The sequence below is a fragment of the Entelurus aequoreus genome, linkage group LG11 (assembly GCF_033978785.1).
Source record: "Entelurus aequoreus isolate RoL-2023_Sb linkage group LG11, RoL_Eaeq_v1.1, whole genome shotgun sequence".
Taxonomy (NCBI): domain Eukaryota; kingdom Metazoa; phylum Chordata; class Actinopteri; order Syngnathiformes; family Syngnathidae; genus Entelurus; species Entelurus aequoreus.
In genome coordinates, this window is record NC_084741.1 from 11,579,146 (window position 1) to 11,599,394 (window position 20,249).

Genomic DNA, 20,249 nt, shown 5'->3' on the forward strand with positions numbered 1-20,249 from the left:
TTTAACAAGATAATAATAATATCCAAAAATATCTTATAATAATAATGATTATTATAAAATGTGTTTTCATACATGCTATATATATAAATAAATATGAATGTATATAATAAATGTGATTATTTGTAGTTTGTATTCATTCATGTATCTACAGTCGGGGTCAAACACTTTTGAGCACAGCTATGGTTTTAATGAAATAATACTCCTGTCTGGAAAAGGCATTATTATTATATGTGATCAATACCTTATATTGATGGATGACTAATAATCAATATGTAAGAAAAGCAACATGTGATGTTTGGACAGAAAAGGCTGGTTCCCTTTCTCCTACACTCAACACGCTGGGACGGACCACCTGGACAGGTGAGTGTTGCCCACAACAATAGCCATGGGAAGTCAAGTGTACCTAATGGAGTGTCCCCCCTTTGCAGAGACCACTTCCTGTCCAAGGCCAACAGCACCAGCATGAGTGGGCTGGACCAGTTGGTGACTCCGCCCCTCACTGCCGAGTCAGACGAGGAGCACCGCCTTCCTCCACCCAGGGTCAGCACCTTCCGGCCTCGCCCTTACAGCATGGCCGACAGCCAGCAGGTGACACTGGTACACTGGGACACTGGTACACTGACACTGGGACACTGGTACACTGACACTGGTACACTGACACTGGGACACTGGTAGACTGACACTGGGACACTGGTACACTGACACTGGGACACTGGTAGACTGACACTGGGACTCTGGGACACTGACACTGGGACACTGGTACACTGACACTGGGACACTGGGACACTGACACTGGGACACTGGGACTCTGGGACACTGGGACACTGACACTGGGACACTGGTACACTGACACTGGGACACTGGTACACTGACACTGGTACACTGACACTGGGACTCTGGGACACTGGTACACTGACACTGGGACACTGGTACACTGACACTGGGACTCTGGGACACTGGTACACTGACACTGGGACACTGACACTGGGACACTGGTACACTGACACTGGGACTCTGGGACACTGGTACACTGACACTGGGACACTGGTACACTGACACTGGGACACTGACACTGGGACACTGGTACACTGACACTGGGACTCTGGGACACTGGTACACTGACACTGGGACACTGACACTGGGACACTGGTACACTGACACTGGGACTCTGGGACACTGGTACACTGACACTGGGACACTGACACTGGGACACTGGTACACTGACACTGGGACACTGACACTGGGACACTGGTACACTGACACTGGGACACTGGGACACTGGTACACTGACACTGGGACTCTGGGACACTGGTACACTGACACTGGGACACTGGTACACTGACACTGGGACTCTGGGACACTGGTACACTGACACTGGGACACTGGTACACTGACACTGGGACACTGGTACACTGACACTGGGACACTGGGACACTGACACTGGGACACTGGGACACTGACACTGGGACACTGGTACACTGACACTGGGACACTGGTACACTGACACTGGTACACTGACACTGGGACTCTGGGACACTGGTACACTGACACTGGGACACTGGTACACTGACACTGGGACTCTGGGACACTGGTACACTGACACTGGGACACTGGTACACTGACACTGGGACTCTGGGACACTGGTACACTGACACTGGGACACTGGTACACTGACACTGGGACACTGACACTGGGACACTGGTACACTGACACTGGGACTCTGGGACACTGGTACACTGACACTGGGACACTGACACTGGGACACTTGTACACTGACACTGGGACTCTGGGACACTGGTACACTGACACTGGGACACTGACACTGGGACACTGGTACACTGACACTGGGACACTGACACTGGGACACTGGTACACTGACACTGGGACACTGGGACACTGGTACACTGACACTGGGACTCTGGGACACTGGTACACTGACACTGGGACACTGGTACACTGACACTGGGACTCTGGGACACTGGTACACTGACACTGGGACACTGGTACACTGACACTGGGACTCTGGGACACTGGTACACTGACACTGGGACACTGGTACACTGACACTGGGACACTGGTACACTGACACTGGGACACTGACACTGGGACTCTGGGACACTGACACTGGGACTCTGGGACACTGACACTGGTACACTGGGACACTGACACTGGGACACTGACACTGGGACACTGGAACTCTGGGATACTGGGACACTGGTACACTGGTACACTGACACTGGGACACTGGTACACTGACACACTGACACTGGGACACTGGTACACTGACACTGGGACACTGACACTGGGACACTGACACTGGGACACTGGTACACTGACACTGGGACACTGACACTGGGACACTGGTACACTGACACTGGGACTCTGACACTAGGACTGACACACTGACACTGGGACACTGACACTAGCACTCTGACACTAGGACTGACACACTGACACACTGACACTGGGACACTGACACTAGGACTGACACACTGACACTGGGACACTGACACTAGGACTGACACACTGACACACTGACACTGGGACACTGACACTAGGACTGACACACTGACACTAGGACTGACACACTGACACACTGACACTGGGACACTGACACTAGGACTGACACACTGACACTGGGACACTGACACTAGGACTGACACTAGGACTGACACTAGGACTGACACACTGACACTAGGACTGGGACACTAGGACTGACACACTGACACACTGACACTGAGACTGAAGCAGAGAGTTCATCCATACTGAGTGCAAATGTCTGCTCTTCATCCCAGATCACTGCCCAGTTGGCCTCACCACCACCCTCTCCCACCAGGTGAGCATCCTCAACACAACACCCATCACAATAATCATCATTAACTATAATGATTGTAATCATAATAACAATAATAATCATAATCATAACAATCATGATTACAATAATAACAATACCGACAATATTAATAATAACAATAATCATCATCATAACAACCATGATGATTGTAATGATAATAGCCATAATAATAATCATAATCATACTCATAATAATAATAATAATAATAATAACAATAATAATTATAATGATAATGTCAATAATAACTACAATATTAATAATAACAATAATCATCATCATAATAACAACCATGATGATTATAATAATAATAATCATACTCATAATAATAATAATAACAATAATAATGATAATGACAATGTCAATAATAACTACAATATTAATAATAACAATAATCATCATCATAAAAACCATAATGATTGTTATAATAATAACAATAATAATCATCATAATAACAATAGCCATATAGATTATAATAATAATAACAATAATAACAACAATATTGATAATTACAATATAATCATAACAAAATTAATAATAATGATAATAAAAATAACAATATTGATAACAACAATACAATTAATAATAACAAGAATAGTAATAATAATAACAAAAAATAAAAATGACAATAATAATAATAGTAATAATACTAATACGAATATTAACAATAATAATAACGCCAATAATGACAATAATAATAATGATAATAATATAAATAATGATAGTAATAATATTGATAGCAATAGTAATAATAATAATAATAACAACAATATAATAATAATAATCATAGTAGTAACAATAATAATTAAAGTAATACAAATAATAATAATAATAATATTGTAATGACAATAATAATAGCAATAATAATATAATAACAATAATGACAATAATAATAAAAAATAACTAACAATAATAATAATAAAAATAATGACAATAATAATAATGATAATAATATCAATAATAATAGTAATAATAATAATAATAACAACAACAATAATAATAATGGTAATAATATAAACAAGAAACATAATCATCATAATAATAATAATGATAATAAAAGTACTAATAACAATAATAATGATAATAATAATAATTATAATAATAATAATAACAATGATAATAATGATAATACATAACAATAATAATAATAACAATAATGATAATGGTAATAACAATAATAATAATATTGATAATAACGATATTAATTATAATAACAATAATAATAACAGTAATAGTAATAACAGTAATAATAATAATAACAATGATAATAGTGATCATAGTAATAATAACAATAATAATACTAATAGTAATAATAGTGATACTAATAATAACAATTGTAATATTAATAAATATAATAATAATAATAATAATAATAGTAATTACTATCAATTTCTCTTCTCTCTAACACTTGACTGTTTGCTTCAGAGTGAACCCTTTTGCTCACGTTCGCCTCAGAAAGACTGTGACCAACGACCGCTCAGCCCCCATCATGGAGTGATGGCTGCTTATATCGCATGGAGTCACAGCACCACTCTTCTACCATGGCTGCTTATATCGCATGGAGTCACAGCACCACTCTTCTACCATGGCTGCTTATATCGCATGGAGTCACAGCACCACTCTTCTACCATGGCTGCTTATATCGCATGGAGTCACAGCACCACTCTTCTACCATGGCTGCTTATATCGCATGGAGTCACAGCACCACTCTTCTACCATGGCTGCTTATATCGCATGGAGTCACAGCACCACTCTTCTACCATGGCTGCTTATATCGCATGGAGTCACAGCACCACTCTTCTACCATGGCTGCTTATATCGCATGGAGTCACAGCACCACTCTTCTACCATGGCTGCTTATATCGCATGGAGTCACAGCACCACTCTTCTACCATGGCTGCTTTTATCGCATGGAGTCACAGCACCACTGTTCTGCCATGGCTGCTTATATCACATGGAGTGACAGCACCCCTCTTCTACCATGGCTGCTTATATCGCATGGAGTGACAGCACCACTGTTCTACCCTGGCTGCTTATATCACATGGAGTGACAGCACCACTGTTCTACCATGGCTGCTTATATCGCATGGAGTGACACCACCACTGTTCTACCATGGCTGCTTTTATCGCATGGAGTCACAGCACCTCTCTTCTACCATGGCTGCTTATATCGCATGGAGTGACAGCACCACTGTTCTACCACGGCTGCTTATATCGCATGGATTGACAGCACCACTGTTCTACCATGGCTGCTTATATCGTATGGAGTGACAGCACCACTGTTCTACCATGGCTGCTTATATCGCATGGATTGACAGCACCACTGTTCTACCATGGCTGCTTATATTGCATGGAGTGACAGCACCACTGTCTACCATGGCTGCTTATATCGCATGGAGTGACAGCACCACTGTTCTACCATGGCTGCTTATATCGCATGGAGTCACAGCACCACTGTTCTACAATGGCTGCTTATATTGCATGGAGTGACAGCACCTCTCTTCTACCATGGCTGCTTATATCGCATGGAGTGACAGCACCACTGTTCTGCCATGGCTGCTTATATCGCATGGAGTGACAGCACCACTGTTCTACCATGGCTGCTTATATCGCATGGAGTGACAGCACCCCTCTTCTACCATGGCTGCTTATATCGCATGGAGTGACAGCGTCACTGTTCTACCATGGCTGCTTATATCTCATTCACTGGACAAACTACAAACTAGGGCTGTCACTGTCTCATTCTGATATCATCAAGAAAAATAAGGATTTTATGACATGTGTTTGCATGTAAAATGTGTGATATCATGTGCGATATGAGTGGTCCTGCAGCGTGTTTACTTGAGTGTGATATCATGTGCGATACGAGTGGTAATGCAGAGTAATTACTTAATTTACTTGTGTGTGATATCATGTGCGATACGAGTAGTGTTTACTTGTGTGTGATATCATGTGCAATACGAGCAGTACTGCAGTGTGTTTACTTGTATGTGATATCATGTGCGATACAAGCAGTCCTGCAACGTTTTTTCTTGTGTGATATAATGTGCTATACGAGCAGTATATACTTGTGTGTAATATCATGTGCGATACGACCAGTCCTGCAGCGTTTTTTCTTGTGTGATATTATATGCGATACGAGCAGTATTTACCTGTGTGTGATATTGTGTGCAGTACAAGCAGTCCTGCAGCGTGTTTATTTGTGTGTGTGATATCATGTGCGATACGAGCAGTCCTGCAGAGTGTTTACTTGTGTGTGATATCATGTGCAGTACAAGCAGTCCTGCAGCGTGTTTATTTGTGTGTGATATCATGTGCGATACGAGCAGTCCTGCAGCATGTTTACTTGTGTGTGATATCATGTGCGATACGAGCAGTCCTGCAGCATGTTTACTTGTGTGTAATATCATGTGCGATATGAGCAGTCCTGCAGAGTGTTTACTTGTGTGTGATATCATGTGCGATACAAGCAGTCCTGCAGCGTGTTTATTTGTGTGTGATATCATGTGCGATACGAGCAGTCCTGCAGCATGTTTACTTGTGTGTGATATCATGTGCGATATGAGCAGTCCTGCAGCGTGTTTACTTGTGTGATGTCATGTGCGATACGAGCAGTCCTGCAGCGTGTTTACTTGTGTGTGATATCATGTGCGATACGAGCAGTCCTGCAGCGTTTTTACTTGTGTGTGATATTATGTGCGATACGAGCAGTCCTGCAACGTGTTTGCTTGTGTGTGATATCATGTGCGATACGAGCAGTCCTGCAGCGTTTTTACTTGTGTGTGATATCATGTGCGATACGTGCAATCCTGCAGCGTGCTTGCTTTTGTGTGATATCATGTGCTATGCGAGCAGTCCTGCAGCGTTTTTACTTGTGTGTGATATCATGTGTGATACGAGCAGTCCTGCAGCGTGTTTACTTGTGTGTGATATCATGTGCGATACGAGCAGTCCTGCAGCGTGTTTACTTGTGTGTGATATCATGTGCGATACGAGCAGTCCTGCAGCGTGTTTACTTGTGTGTGATATCATGTGCGATACGAGCAGTCCTGCACCGTGTTTACTTGTGTGTGATATCATGTGCGATACGAGCAGTCCTGCAGCGTGTTTACTTGTGTGTGATATCATGTGCGATACAAGCAGTCCTGCAGCGTGTTTACTTGTGTGTGATATCATGTGCGATACGAGCAGTCCTGCAGCGTTTTTACTTGTGTGTGATATCATGTGCGATACGAGCAGTCCTGCAGCGTGTTTACTTGTGTGTGATATCATGTGCGATACGAGAAGTCCTGCAACGTGTTTGCTTGTGTGTGATATCATGTGCGATACGAGCAGTCCTGCAGCGGTTTTACTTGTGTGTGATATCATGTGCGATACGTGCAGTCCTGCAGCGTGCTTGCTTGTGTGTGATATCATGTGCTATGCGAGCAGTCCTGCAACGTTTTTACTTGTGTGTGATATCATGTGCGATACGAGCAGTCCTGCAGCGTGTTTACTTGTGTGTGATATCATGTGCGATATGAGCAGTCCTGCAGCGTGTTTACTTGTGTGTGATATCATGTGCTATGCGAGCAGTCCTGCAGCGTTTTTACTTGTGTGTGATATCATGTGCGATACGTGCAGTCCTGCAGCGTGCTTGCTTGTGTGTGATATCATGTGCTATGCGAGCAGTCCTGCAGCGTTTTTACTTGTGTGTGATATCATGTGCGATACGAGCAGTCCTGCAGCGTGTTTACTTGTGTGTGATATCATGTGCGATACGAGCAGTCCTGCAGCATGTTTACTTGTGTGTGATATCATGTGCGATACGAGCAGTCCTGCAGCGTGTTTACTTGTGTGTGATATCATGTGCGATACGAGAAGTCCTGCAGTGTGTTTACTTGTGTGTGATATCATGTGCGATACGAGCAGTCCTGCAGCGTTTTTACTTGTGTGTGATATCATGTGCGATACGAGCAGTCCTGCAACGTGTTTGCTTGTGTGTGATATCATGTGCGATACGAGCAGTCCTGCAGCGTTTTTACTTGTGTGTGATATCATGTGCGATGCGTGCAATCCTGCAGCGTGCTTGCTTGTGTGTGATATCATGTGCTATGCGAGCAGTCCTGCAGCGTTTTTACTTGTGTGTGATATCATGTGCGATACGAGCAGTCTTGCAGTGTGTTTACTTGTGTGTGATATCATGTGCGATACGAGCAGTCCTGCAGCGTGTTTACTTGTGTGTGATATCATGTGCGATACGAGCAGTCCTGCAGCGTTTTTACTTTTGTGTGATATCATGTGCAATACGAGCAGTCCTGCAGCGTGTTTACTTGTGTGTGATATCATGTGCGATACGAGCAGTCCTGCAACGTGTTTTCTTGTGTGTGATATCATGTGCGATACGAGCAGTCCTGCAGCGTGTTTACTTGTGTGTGATATCATGTGCGATACGAGCAGTCCTGCAGCGTGTTTACTTGTGTGATATCATGTGCGATACGAGCAGTCCTGCAGCGTTTTTACTTGTGTGTGATATCATGTGCGATACGAGCATTCCTGCAGCGTGTTTTTACTTGTGTTGTGATATCATGTGCGATACGAGCAGTGTTTACTTGCACATGCTAGCCTATAGGCTATTAGGAGCTAGCAGCTGCACAACAGCTAAGCACACAATAGCACACAAGCTAGGCGTAGGTAATAATCATGGGACAATAAAACGTGACATCATCAAGTATCAAGCGTGTCCACATTGTTCAACTTGCTGCGTCATGAGCAACAAAACAAAACGCCAAGGTGTAAACAAAGTATGTGTTGTTTCAAATGATATCGTATCAGATCAACACCGGTATCGGCCACTACTCAAGGCTCCAACATTGGTATGGCACTGAAGGTGAAAATGTTTTATCGGGACAACCTTGTTACAAACTGTCCACCTAAGTTGTAGTGGTTATTAACTAGTAGTTTTTAACCTTGTCATTATCGCTAAGCAGCAACGTAACTACTGTCTAGTATATGTATATATATATATTTATATATATATATATATATATATATATATTTATATATATACATATGTGTGTGTGTGTGTGTACATATGTATATATATACATATATGTACGTATATTATATATATATGTATAAATACACACAAATGTATATGTATATATACACATATACGTATGTATATATATATATATTATATATATAGATATATATACACATATATATGTATATATACATATATATTTGTGTGTAATATATATGTATGTATATATATGTATATACATATATATATATATACATATATATATATATATATATATATACATATATATATATACATATATATATGTATACATATATATATATACATATATATATATATACATATATATATATATACATATATATACATATATATATATACATATATATATACATATATACATATATACATATATATATACATATATACATATATATACATATATATACATATATATATATATATATATATATACATATATATACATATATATATATATACATATATATATACATATATATATATATATATATATATATATATATATATATATATATATATATATATATATATATATATATATATATATATATATATATATATATATATATATATATATACCTGAGCAGTTGGATAGGGCAGACAAAAAAAAAAGTTTAATTAAATTTTATAAAAATAAAATAAATCAACTTGGGACGTCCCGTTGTGGACATTAGCGTAAAGCCAATTAATATTTTCTTATACTAAAACAATTTTTTGTAGATTTTAAGTGAAAAAAACTGGCAGCTCAGTCACCAGAATTTCATGGCTTACGCTAGAATGAAGTGCCAGTTTTTGGGGGTTTTTTTGGCGTAAAATCGCCCTCTTTTTTTTCTACGTCGTTATTGCTGGGAGTCACTTCTTTGATAGGCCGTGACACGGTCAGTGGCCTCAAGACACCTTGGATCAGTTTTATGAGCAGGAGAGGAAGAAAAACGATTGTGCAGGTTTTTAGGATCTTTTGGTTTCTTTTGGATGGGTGCTGCAGTCCCACAAGCCAGCACATCCTGAAGGTGTTGGAGAGGCTTTTGGGTCCGAGTGTGAGAAGAAGCAAAGTGTTGTTGAAGGTTGACGAGAAGGTTGACAAATGTTTGTGCTGACCAGGTGATGTCTTCTTCTTCTTGTAGAAGATGGCCTCCCACATTGATAGAAGCATGTTATTGATCAGCATGTATTAGTCACTCTGATTTACATTGCTTTGAATTTGTCTTTTGATCTCAATGGAAAAAAAAAAGTTTGCTGCTGTAGAAAGGAAGTGGAAGTTTGAACACGACTATGCACCAACAATGTTGTCCAATAAAATCCAATGCATGAAGGAAGGAATCTTTGTTTTGTGAGTTTGTGGTGCAAAACCATGAAGTGATGAGAATATTGTTCTATAAAAAGTTCTGATTGAAGATTCTATGATTGCACATCAAGTTGTCTGCTTTTATTCAGCCAGTCATGTTTATGGTCAGCAGCACCAATCAAATAAATAGTCAAATCTAATTGGATTTAAGTCTTTTTTACAAATATTTACTGACAGAGTGGTTTGAATAAAATATTCCATTGATTTGACATTTAATCACATGTTGCTTCAATACCACGGGTAAAAAAGTGTAGGAAGTATTGTTGTAGAAAACTATTTGCAAACCTGTCTCTCAATTTGTGTGTCTGTAATCCGAATGTGTACTAATTTGTGTGTCTGTATCTCAATCTGTAAATCATGGAGACTCAGAGATAGGGTGAGGAGATGGGACATCATGGAGAGACTCAGAGATAGACATTTGTGACTTCTTTGGTGTTTTTTTGTGAACTTCTGGATCTGCCTCCCGGGAGCCTTTTGGCCATGGAGACCAGCTGCTGGGTCTCTGCCACACCAGAGTTTGGAGAGACTGGAGGAGATGTGGATGAAGAGACAGGGCTGCAGAGTTTGGAGAGACTGGAGGAGATGTGGATGAAGAGACAGGACTGCAGAGTTTGGAGAGACTGGAGGAGATGCGGATGAAGAGACAGGACTGCAGAGTTTGGAGAGACTGGAGGAGATGCGGATGAAGAGACAGGGCTGCAGAGTTTGGAGAGACTGGAGGAGATGTGGATGAAGAGACAGGACTGCAGAGTTTGGAGAGACTGGAGGAGATGCGGATGAAGAGACAGGACTGCAGAGTTTGGAGAGACTGGAGGAGATGCGGATGAAGAGACAGGGCTGCAGAGTTTGGAGAGACTGGAGGAGATGTGGATGAAGAGACAGGACTGCAGAGTTTGGAGAGACTGGAGGAGATGCGGATGAAGAGACAGGGCTGCAGAGTTTGGAGAGACTGGAGGAGATGTGGATGAAGAGACAGGACTGCAGAGTTTGGAGAGACTGTAGGAGATGTGGATGAAGAGACAGGACTGCAGAGTTTGGAGAGACTGGAGGAGATGCGGATGAAGAGACAGGGCTGCAGAGTTTGGAGAGACTGGAGGAGATGTGGATGAAGAGACAGGACTGCAGAGTTTGGAGAGACTGGAGGAGATGCGGATGAAGAGACAGGGCTGCAGAGTTTGGAGAGACTGGAGGAGATGTGGATGAAGAGACAGGACTGCAGAGTTTGGAGAGACTGTAGGAGATGTGGATGAAGAGACAGGACTGCAGAGTTTGGAGAGACTGGAGGAGATGCGGATGAAGAGACAGGGCTGCAGAGTTTGGAGAGACTGGAGGAGATGCGGATGAAGAGACAGGGCTGCAGAGTTTGGAGGGACTGGAGGAGATGCGGATGAAGAGACAGGGCTGCAGAGTTTGGAGAGACTGGAGGAGATGTGGATGAAGAGACAGGACTGCAGAGTTTGGAGAGACTGGAGGAGATGTGGATGAAGAGACAGGACTGCAGAGTTTGGAGAGACTGGAGGAGATGTGGATGAAGAGACAGGACTGCAGAGTTTGGAGAGACTGGAGGAGATGCGGATGAAGAGACAGGGCTGCAGAGTTTGGAGAGACTGGAGGAGATGTGGATGAAGAGACAGGACTGCAGAGTTTGGAGAGACTGGAAGAGATGCGGATGAAGAGACAGGGCTGCAGAGTTTGGAGAGACTGTAGGAGATGTGGATGAAGAGACAGGACTGCGGAGCTGGACAAGCTTCACAGTGTCTTGACTGAATGAGCAGGTATCGGACACCTCGGTCTCCTTGGACGCATCCTTGCTCATCCATGCGGACTGGATATCGGCAGAGAGTTGGTGGGCGGCCGAGGGTGGAGTCGGCTCTCTTGGTTGCTTTGTTGGGTCCGCTCCTGTCTCTGGCCATGTTCCCCACACCCCAGCAGACGATGGCGTGGAACACCACAGAGGCCACCATAGTGTATGTTTTTATTTTGTTGTTGTTTTACTTTTGTAGCTGTGTGTAGAAGTGACTGCTGGCTGCATCAGCTCTGCTCTTTAATGTCCTCCCCAGCATTTACCTGTTTCTTACCTTTTTTGTAAGGGCCGCCGGAAGTTGTCAGACCCGTCAGCGATCCTGTTCTGTTTGTCTGCTCTTGAATGAGATTGTGCTGAAAATCTTCAATTCCCCTCAGGGATTATTCACGTATTTCTGATTGTGATGGTGGAAGACTCAAAGTGTGGCCACACCAGGATCAGCGTGTGGTGTTGAAACATTCATCACCTCCAAATGCACTCATGTCACAGGAAGTCAGGAAATAATCAGCACTTTTTCTTCAAATGCACAATTTTACTGACACGTTGCCAAACGACAGAACGTTACAAATTGATGAGCCATTCCAGCGACGGACCTTGAGGGTCACACGGGTGTGCTGGAACGTCGGGCATGTTTCCATCATCCCGCACAGGAACTGCAAGGGACATGAACATCTAAGTTAAGTTAAGATGTTTGCTTGTGTGGAGACTCTGCAAGTCAGCTGTGATTACCGTGTACACACCTAAAATCCTTTATTTCCCTCAAAAGTCCATAATGCGCCTTATAACCCGAGTTTACCTACCTGACTACCTCAAGGATTTTGTAGCGTTGGACGGAGTGAACATGATCTTAAGTTGAAGATGTCAAGACAAGCTGTCACTCTGTAAATGATCATGTTTATTTTGAACACCCCCATATACATGAGTATGAAGGGCATACTTAGTCAACAGCCTTACATGTCACACTCAGGGCGGCTGTATAAACGACGCCAACACTGTCATAAACATGTGCCATATAGTGATACCACACTAAACAACACTGTCATAAACATGTGCCACATAGTGAGACCACACTAAACAACACTGTCATAAACATGTGCCATATAGTGATACCACACTAAACAACACTGTCATAAATATGTGCCATATAGTGAGACCACACTAAACAACACTGTCATAAACATGTGCCATATAGTGAAACCACACTAAACAACACTGTCATAAACATGTGCCATATAGTGAGACCACACTAAACAACACTGTCATGAACATGTGCCATATAGTGAAACCACACTAAACAACACTGTCATAAACATGTGCCATATAGTGAAACCACACTAAACAACACTGTCATAAATATGTGCCATATAGTGAGACCACACTAAACAACACTGTCATAAATATGTGCCATATAGTGAGACCACATTAAACAACACTGTCATAAACATGTGCCATATAGTGAGACCACACTAAACAACACTGTCATAAACATGTGCCATATAGTGATACCACACTAAACAACACTGTCATAAACATGTGCCACATAGTGAGACCACACTAAACAACACTGTCATAAACATGTGCCACATAGTGAGACCACACTAAACAACACTGTCATAAACATGTGCCATATAGTGAGATCACACTAAACAACAGTCATAAATATGTGCCATATAGTGAGACCACACTAAACAACACTGTCATAAACATGTGCCATATAGTGAGACCACACTAAACAACACTGTCATAAACATGTGCCATATAGTGAGACCACACTAAACAACACTGTCATAAACATGTGCCATATAGTGAGACCACACTAAACAACACTGTCATAAATATGTGCCATATAGTGAGACCACACTAAACAACACTGTCATAAACATGTGCCATATGGTGAGACCACACTAAACAACACTGTCATAAATATGTGCCATATAGTGAGACCACACTAAACAACACTGTCATAAACATGTGCCACATAGTGAAACCACACTAAACAACACTGTCATAAACATGTGCCATATAGTGAGACCACACTAAACAACACTGTCATAAATATGTGCCATATAGTGAGACCACACTAAACAACACTGTCATAAATATGTGCCATATAGTGAAACCACACTAAACAACACTGTCATAAACATGTGCCATATAGTGAAACCACACTAAACAACACTGTCATAAACATGTGCCATATAGTGAAACCACACTAAACAACACTGTCATAAACATGTGCCATATAGTGAGACCACACTAAACAACACTGTCATAAATATGTGCCATATAGTGAGACCACACTAAACAACACTGTCATAAACATGTGCCATATAGTGAAACCACACTAAACAACACTGTCATAAATATGTGCCATATAGTGAGACCACACTAAACAACACTGTCATAAACATGTGCCATATAGTGAGACCACACTAAACAACACTGTCATAAACATGTGCCATATAGTGAGACCACACTAAACAACACTGTCATAAACATATGCCATATAGTGAGAACACACTAAACAACACTGTCATAAACATGTGCCATATAGTGAAACCACACTAAACAACACTGTCATAAATATGTGCCATATAGTGAGACCACACTAAACAACACTGTCATAAACATGTGCCATATAGTGAGACCACACTAAACAACACTGTCATAAACATGTGCCATATAGTGAAACCACACGAAACAACACTGGCATAAACATGTGCCATATAGTGAGACCACACTAAACAACACTGTCATAAACATGTGCCATATAGTGAGACCACACTACACAACACTGTCATAAACATGTGCCATATAGTGAAACCACACTAAACAACACTGTCATAAATATGTGCCATATAGTGAGACCACACTAAACAACACTGTCATAAATATGTGCCATATAGTGAGACCACACTAAACAACACTGTCATAAACATGTGCCATATAGTGAGACCACACTAAACAACAGTCATAAATATGTGCCATATAGTGAGACCACACTAAACAACACTGTCATAAACATGTGCCATATAGTGAAACCACACTAAACAACACTGTCATAAACATGTGCCATATAGTGAAACCACACTAAACAACACTGTCATAAACATGTGCCATATAGTGAAACCACACTAAACAACACTGTCATAAACATGTGCCATATAGTGAAACCACACTAAACAACACTGTCATAAACATGTGCCATATAGTGAAACCACACTAAACAACACTGTCATAAATATGTGCCATATAGTGAAACCACACTAATCAACAATGACAAACACATTTCGGGAGAATATTTGCACCACAACACAACATAAACGCAACAGAAGAAATACCCAGAATTCCCTGCAGTACCAACTCTTCCGGGACGCTACAATATTTTAATTGATACATGGTGTCATGATAAGTGTGACCAGTAGATGGCAGTCAAACATAAAAGATAAGTCCCAAGTGAACAACAGCAACATTTTAAATGTTCCATTGAAAATATAGAACATTACACACGGCGCTCAAAAATCTATCAAAATGCTTTAGTAGTAAATGTTTTAGTGCCATTTCTAATGTAAAGTAGTGTAAAGTTCTTACTTATATCTGTCAGTAAACTCACCATGAAAGCACTAAAACATACCGGTGTAGTGAGTTTACATTATTCACCCAAGGAACTTTACTTATTATATTATTGCCCTCCCGGTAACAGTTAGAGATGCTACCTCAGTAGAAGCATTTAAGTCCCATCTTAAAATTCATTTGTATACTCTAGCCTTTAAATAGACCCCCCTTTTAGACCAGTTGATCTGCCGTTTCTTTTCTGCTCTGCCCCCCTCTCCTTCGTGGAGGGTGGGGGGCACAGGTTCGGTGGCCACGGATGAAGTGCTGGCTGTCCAGAGTCGGGACCCGGGGTGGACAGCTCGCCTGTGCATCGGTTGGGGACATCTCTGCGCTGCTGACCTGTCTCCGCTTGGGATGGTCTCCTGCTGGCCCCACTATGGACTGGACTCTCACACTATTATGTCAGATCCACTATGGACTGGACTCTCACTATTATGCTAGATCCACTATGGACTGGACTCTCACACTATTATGTTAGATCCACTATGGACTGGACTCTCACTATTATGCTAGATCCACTATGGACTGGACTCTCACACTATTATGTTAGATCCACTATGGACTGGACTCCCACACTATTATGTTAGCTCCACTATGGACTGGACTCTCACACAATTATGTTAGATCCACTATGGACTGGACTCTCACACTATTATGTTAGATCCACTATGGACTGGACTCTCACAATATTATGTTAGATCCACTATGGACTGGACTCTCACACTATTATGTTAGATCCACTATGGACTGGACTCTCACACTATTATGTTAGATCCACTATGGACTGGACTCTCACTATTATGTTAGATCCACTATGGACTGGACTCTCACAATATTATGTTAGATCCACTATGGACTGGACTCTCACACTATTATGTTAGATCCACTATGGACTGGACTCTCACACTATTAAGTAGATCCACTATGGACTGGACTCTCACACTATTATGTTAGATCCACTATGGACTGGACTCTCACACTATTATGTTAGATCCACTATGGACTGGACTCTCACACTATTATGTTAGATCCACTACGGACTGGACTCTCACACTATTATGTTAGATCCACTATGGACTGGACTCTCACACTATTATGTTAGATCCACTATGGACTGGACTCTCACACTATTAAGTAGATCCACTATGGACTGGACTCTCACACTATTATGTTAGATCCACTATGGACTGGACTCTCACACTATTATGTTAGATCCACTACGGACTGGACTCTCACACTATTATGTTAGATCCACTATGGACTGGACTCTCACACTATTATGTTAGATCCACTATGGACTGGACTCTCACACTATTATGTTAGATCCACTATGGACTGGACTCTCACAATATTAAGTAGATCCACAATGGACTGGACTCTCACACTATTATGTTAGATCCACTATGGACTGGACTCTCACACTATTATGTTAGATCCACTATGGACTGGACTCTCACTATTATGTTAGATTCACTATGGACTGGACTCTCACACTATTATGTTAGATCCACTATGGACTGGAATCTCACACTATTATGTTAGATCCACTATGGACTGGACTCTCACTATTATGTTAGATCCACTATGGACTGGACTCTCACACTATTAACTAGATCCACTATGGACTGGACTCTCACACTATTATTACTCGACGTCCATTGCACCAGTTGCCCAGTGGGGGGGATCCCCACATCTGCGGTCCCCGCCAAGGTTTCTCATTGTCCCATTGGGTTGAGTTTTTCCTTGCCCTGATGTGGGATCTGTTCCGAGGATGTCGTTGTGGCTTGTGCAGCCCTTTGAGACACCCGTGATTTAGGGCTATATAAGTAAACATTGATTGATTGATTAGAGAGTTCCGGTTGGACGGTTTTGTTGTTTCCGGATGAGGAGATGCTGCCCCGTTATCTCTTGTGTGTGACTACCATCTACTGGTCACACTTATTTCACCATGTACCAAATAAAATAGCTTCGAGGTTGGTAAGCACAACCAAAATAATTCCGTACATTAGGCGCACCGGGTTATAAGGCGCACTGTCCAGTTTTGAGAAATTAAAGGATTTTAAGAGCGCCTTACTGTCCGAAAAATACTGTAATCCAACTGACCGCAGTTTGGTAAGGCCATTCCCACAATCACATGCATACAGTAGCACACAGACGACAACGCACCAATACAGAGAGCCAGAAGCCGTGGCGTCATCTTGGCAAACAAAGGTGCAGGAAAGACATACAATACCTGGGTAGTTGTATGGCATCGCCGCATTGATCATCCCAGAATACTTAGTGGTTGGACTTATCAGTGGAAGAGCGATACCTGACAAAGGAAGGAGATTATAGTGTTTGTCCCAGTGACTGAACAAATACAGTGGTGGTCAAAAGTGTACATACACTTGTAAAGAACATCATGTCATGGCTGTTTTGACTTTACAATCATTTCTACAACTCTTATTTTTTTGTGATGTAGTGATTGGAGCACATACTTGTTGGTCACAAAAAAACATTCATGAAGTTTGCTTCTTTGATTAATTTATTATGGGTCTACTGAAAATGTGACTAATCAAAAGTATTCATACAGCAATGTTAATATTTGCTTACATGTCCCCTGGCAATTTTCACTGCCATAAGGCACTTTTGGTAGCCATCCACAAGCTTCTGCTTGACCATTAAATTGCTGCAGTTCAGCTAAATGTGTTGCTTTTCTGATGAGGACTTGTTTCTTCAGCATTGTCCACACCTTTAAGTCAGGACTTAAACCTTCATTCTAGCCTGATTTAGCCATTCCTTTACCACTTTTGAGGTGTGTTTGACGTCATTGTCCTGTTGGAAGACCCAACCTCCGGGCTGATGATTTTAGCTTGTCCTGAAGAATTTGGAGCTAATCCTCCTTTTTCATTGTCCCATTTAAACCAGCAGTTCCATTGGCAGCAAAACAGGCCCAGAGCATAATACTATCACCACCATGCTTGATGGTAGGCATGGTGTTACTGGGATTAAAGGCCTCACCTTTTCTCCTCCAAACATATTGCTGGCTCAATTTTTGTTTTATCTGACATCACATGGACAAAGATAAGACCTTCCGGAGGAAGGTTCTGTGTTCAGATTAAACAAAAATGGAGCTGTTTGGCCACAATACCCAGCAATATGTTTGGAGGATAAAAGGTGAGGCCTTTAATCCCAGGAACACCATGCCTACCGTCAAGCATGGTGGTGGTAGTTTTATGCTCTGGGCCTGTTTTGCTGCCAATGGAACTGCTGCTTTAAATGGGACAATGAAAAAGGAGGATTAGCTCCAAATTCTTCAGGACAAGCTAAAATCATCAGCCCGGAGGTTGGGTCTTGGGCGCAGTTGGGTGTTCCATTGCTGTATGTATACTTTTGACCCAGACATTTTCAGTAGACCCATAATAAATACATACCGTAAAAGAAGCAAACGTCATAAATGTTTTTTGTGACCAACAAGTATGTGCTCCAAGCACTCTATCACAAAAAAAATAAAAATAATAATAATAATGGATTGGATTTTATATCGCGCTTTCTCTATTATTAGATCCTCAAAGCGCTCACAGAGAAGTGGGAACCCATCATTCATTCACACCTATAATAATAATAATAATAGTAAGAGTTGTAGAATTGATTGATTGATTGATTGATTGAGACTTTTATTAGTAGGTTGCACAGTGAAGTACATATTCCGTACAATTGACCACTAAATGGTAACACCCCAATAAGTTTTTCAACTTGTTTAAGTCGGGGTACAGATATGTACTATCATCATAATACAGTCATCACACAAGATAATCACATTGAATATTTACATTATTTACAATCCGGGGTGTGGAGGGGGAGGGGGGGTTAGGTTTGGTTGTCATCAACAATTGAGAACAGAGAAATGGATTTTGGAACAGTGTAGGTCTGACTGAAATGATTGTAAACTCAAGACAGCCATGACATGATGTTCTTCACAAGTGTATGTACACTTTTGATGGCAACTGTACATGTCCAGCATGTAGACACAGAAGAATAATTACCCGTCAATGCAATGGCGCACGAAGCAAAGATGACAGGCTCCTTATTCCATGCATTTTTCAAGAAGGCTACAACTCCTGCACAACAATATAAAACATAACAACACAGCAAGTGTTAGTAATTGCTATGAAACAGAAAAGGGGTAGGATTAAATAAGCGTTGCTTCTTCCTGTTTATTTGCGGACATGTCGAAAGAGAAATGACAATACGTTAACTGTGTTATTCATAATATTGAAACTGTTTACATTTTCAAAACAAATGTCAACCTGCTATTGTAACGCTAAGCTAATGTTAGCATTACATCCAAGGTCACGCGACTTGCACCGAGTGCCAGTAGCAACACTTCAACAACGATGTGAACTTTAATTGGCTTGAATAGAACTCATTAAAACAACACGCATCGATGCTATATCGCCGTAAATCAAACATTTAGATATGTCGAAGAAGTAAATACGTAAACGAACCCGCCATGTTGGTTTGTGACGCAGACAGTATGAGGCGGAGGCTCATGGGAAATGTAGTTAAACTCGACTACGTAGCGAAG

General features: G+C 41.4%; 3 protein-coding genes across 7 annotated transcripts in view; 1 reads left to right on the top strand and 2 right to left on the bottom strand.

Annotated features, from left to right (window-relative positions):
- Positions 1-4,474, top strand: part of zgc:158689 (uncharacterized protein LOC791177 homolog) — an 84,172-nt gene extending 79,698 nt beyond the window's left edge. For 3 of the 4 annotated variants that reach the window (XM_062062481.1, XM_062062482.1, XM_062062484.1), the window contains exons 12-15: positions 304-360; positions 429-588; positions 2,796-2,836; positions 4,277-4,474. In XM_062062481.1, coding sequence (XP_061918465.1) covers positions 304-360; positions 429-588; positions 2,796-2,836; positions 4,277-4,349 — 331 coding nt within the window. In that variant the 3' untranslated portion in view covers positions 4,350-4,474. The remainder of the gene's footprint in view (positions 1-303; positions 361-428; positions 589-2,795; positions 2,837-4,276) is intronic. The other variant, XM_062062483.1, reaches the window with a different exon arrangement.
- The window catches only part of prpf31 (PRP31 pre-mRNA processing factor 31 homolog (yeast)), a 342,441-nt gene that overhangs the window by 207,076 nt on the left and 115,116 nt on the right, over positions 1-20,249 (bottom strand). The gene's annotated exons all lie outside the window — the stretch shown is intronic.
- On the bottom strand, positions 12,579-20,224 carry LOC133660566 (NADH dehydrogenase [ubiquinone] 1 alpha subcomplex subunit 3-like). The gene is made up of 4 exons (XM_062064117.1): positions 20,170-20,224; positions 19,708-19,782; positions 17,916-17,993; positions 12,579-12,720 (listed from the first exon to the last, which is right to left on the bottom strand). Exons 1-4 carry the CDS (start codon positions 20,213-20,215, stop codon positions 12,629-12,631), a joined length of 291 nt encoding a protein of 96 aa, XP_061920101.1. The 5' UTR covers positions 20,216-20,224; the 3' UTR covers positions 12,579-12,628.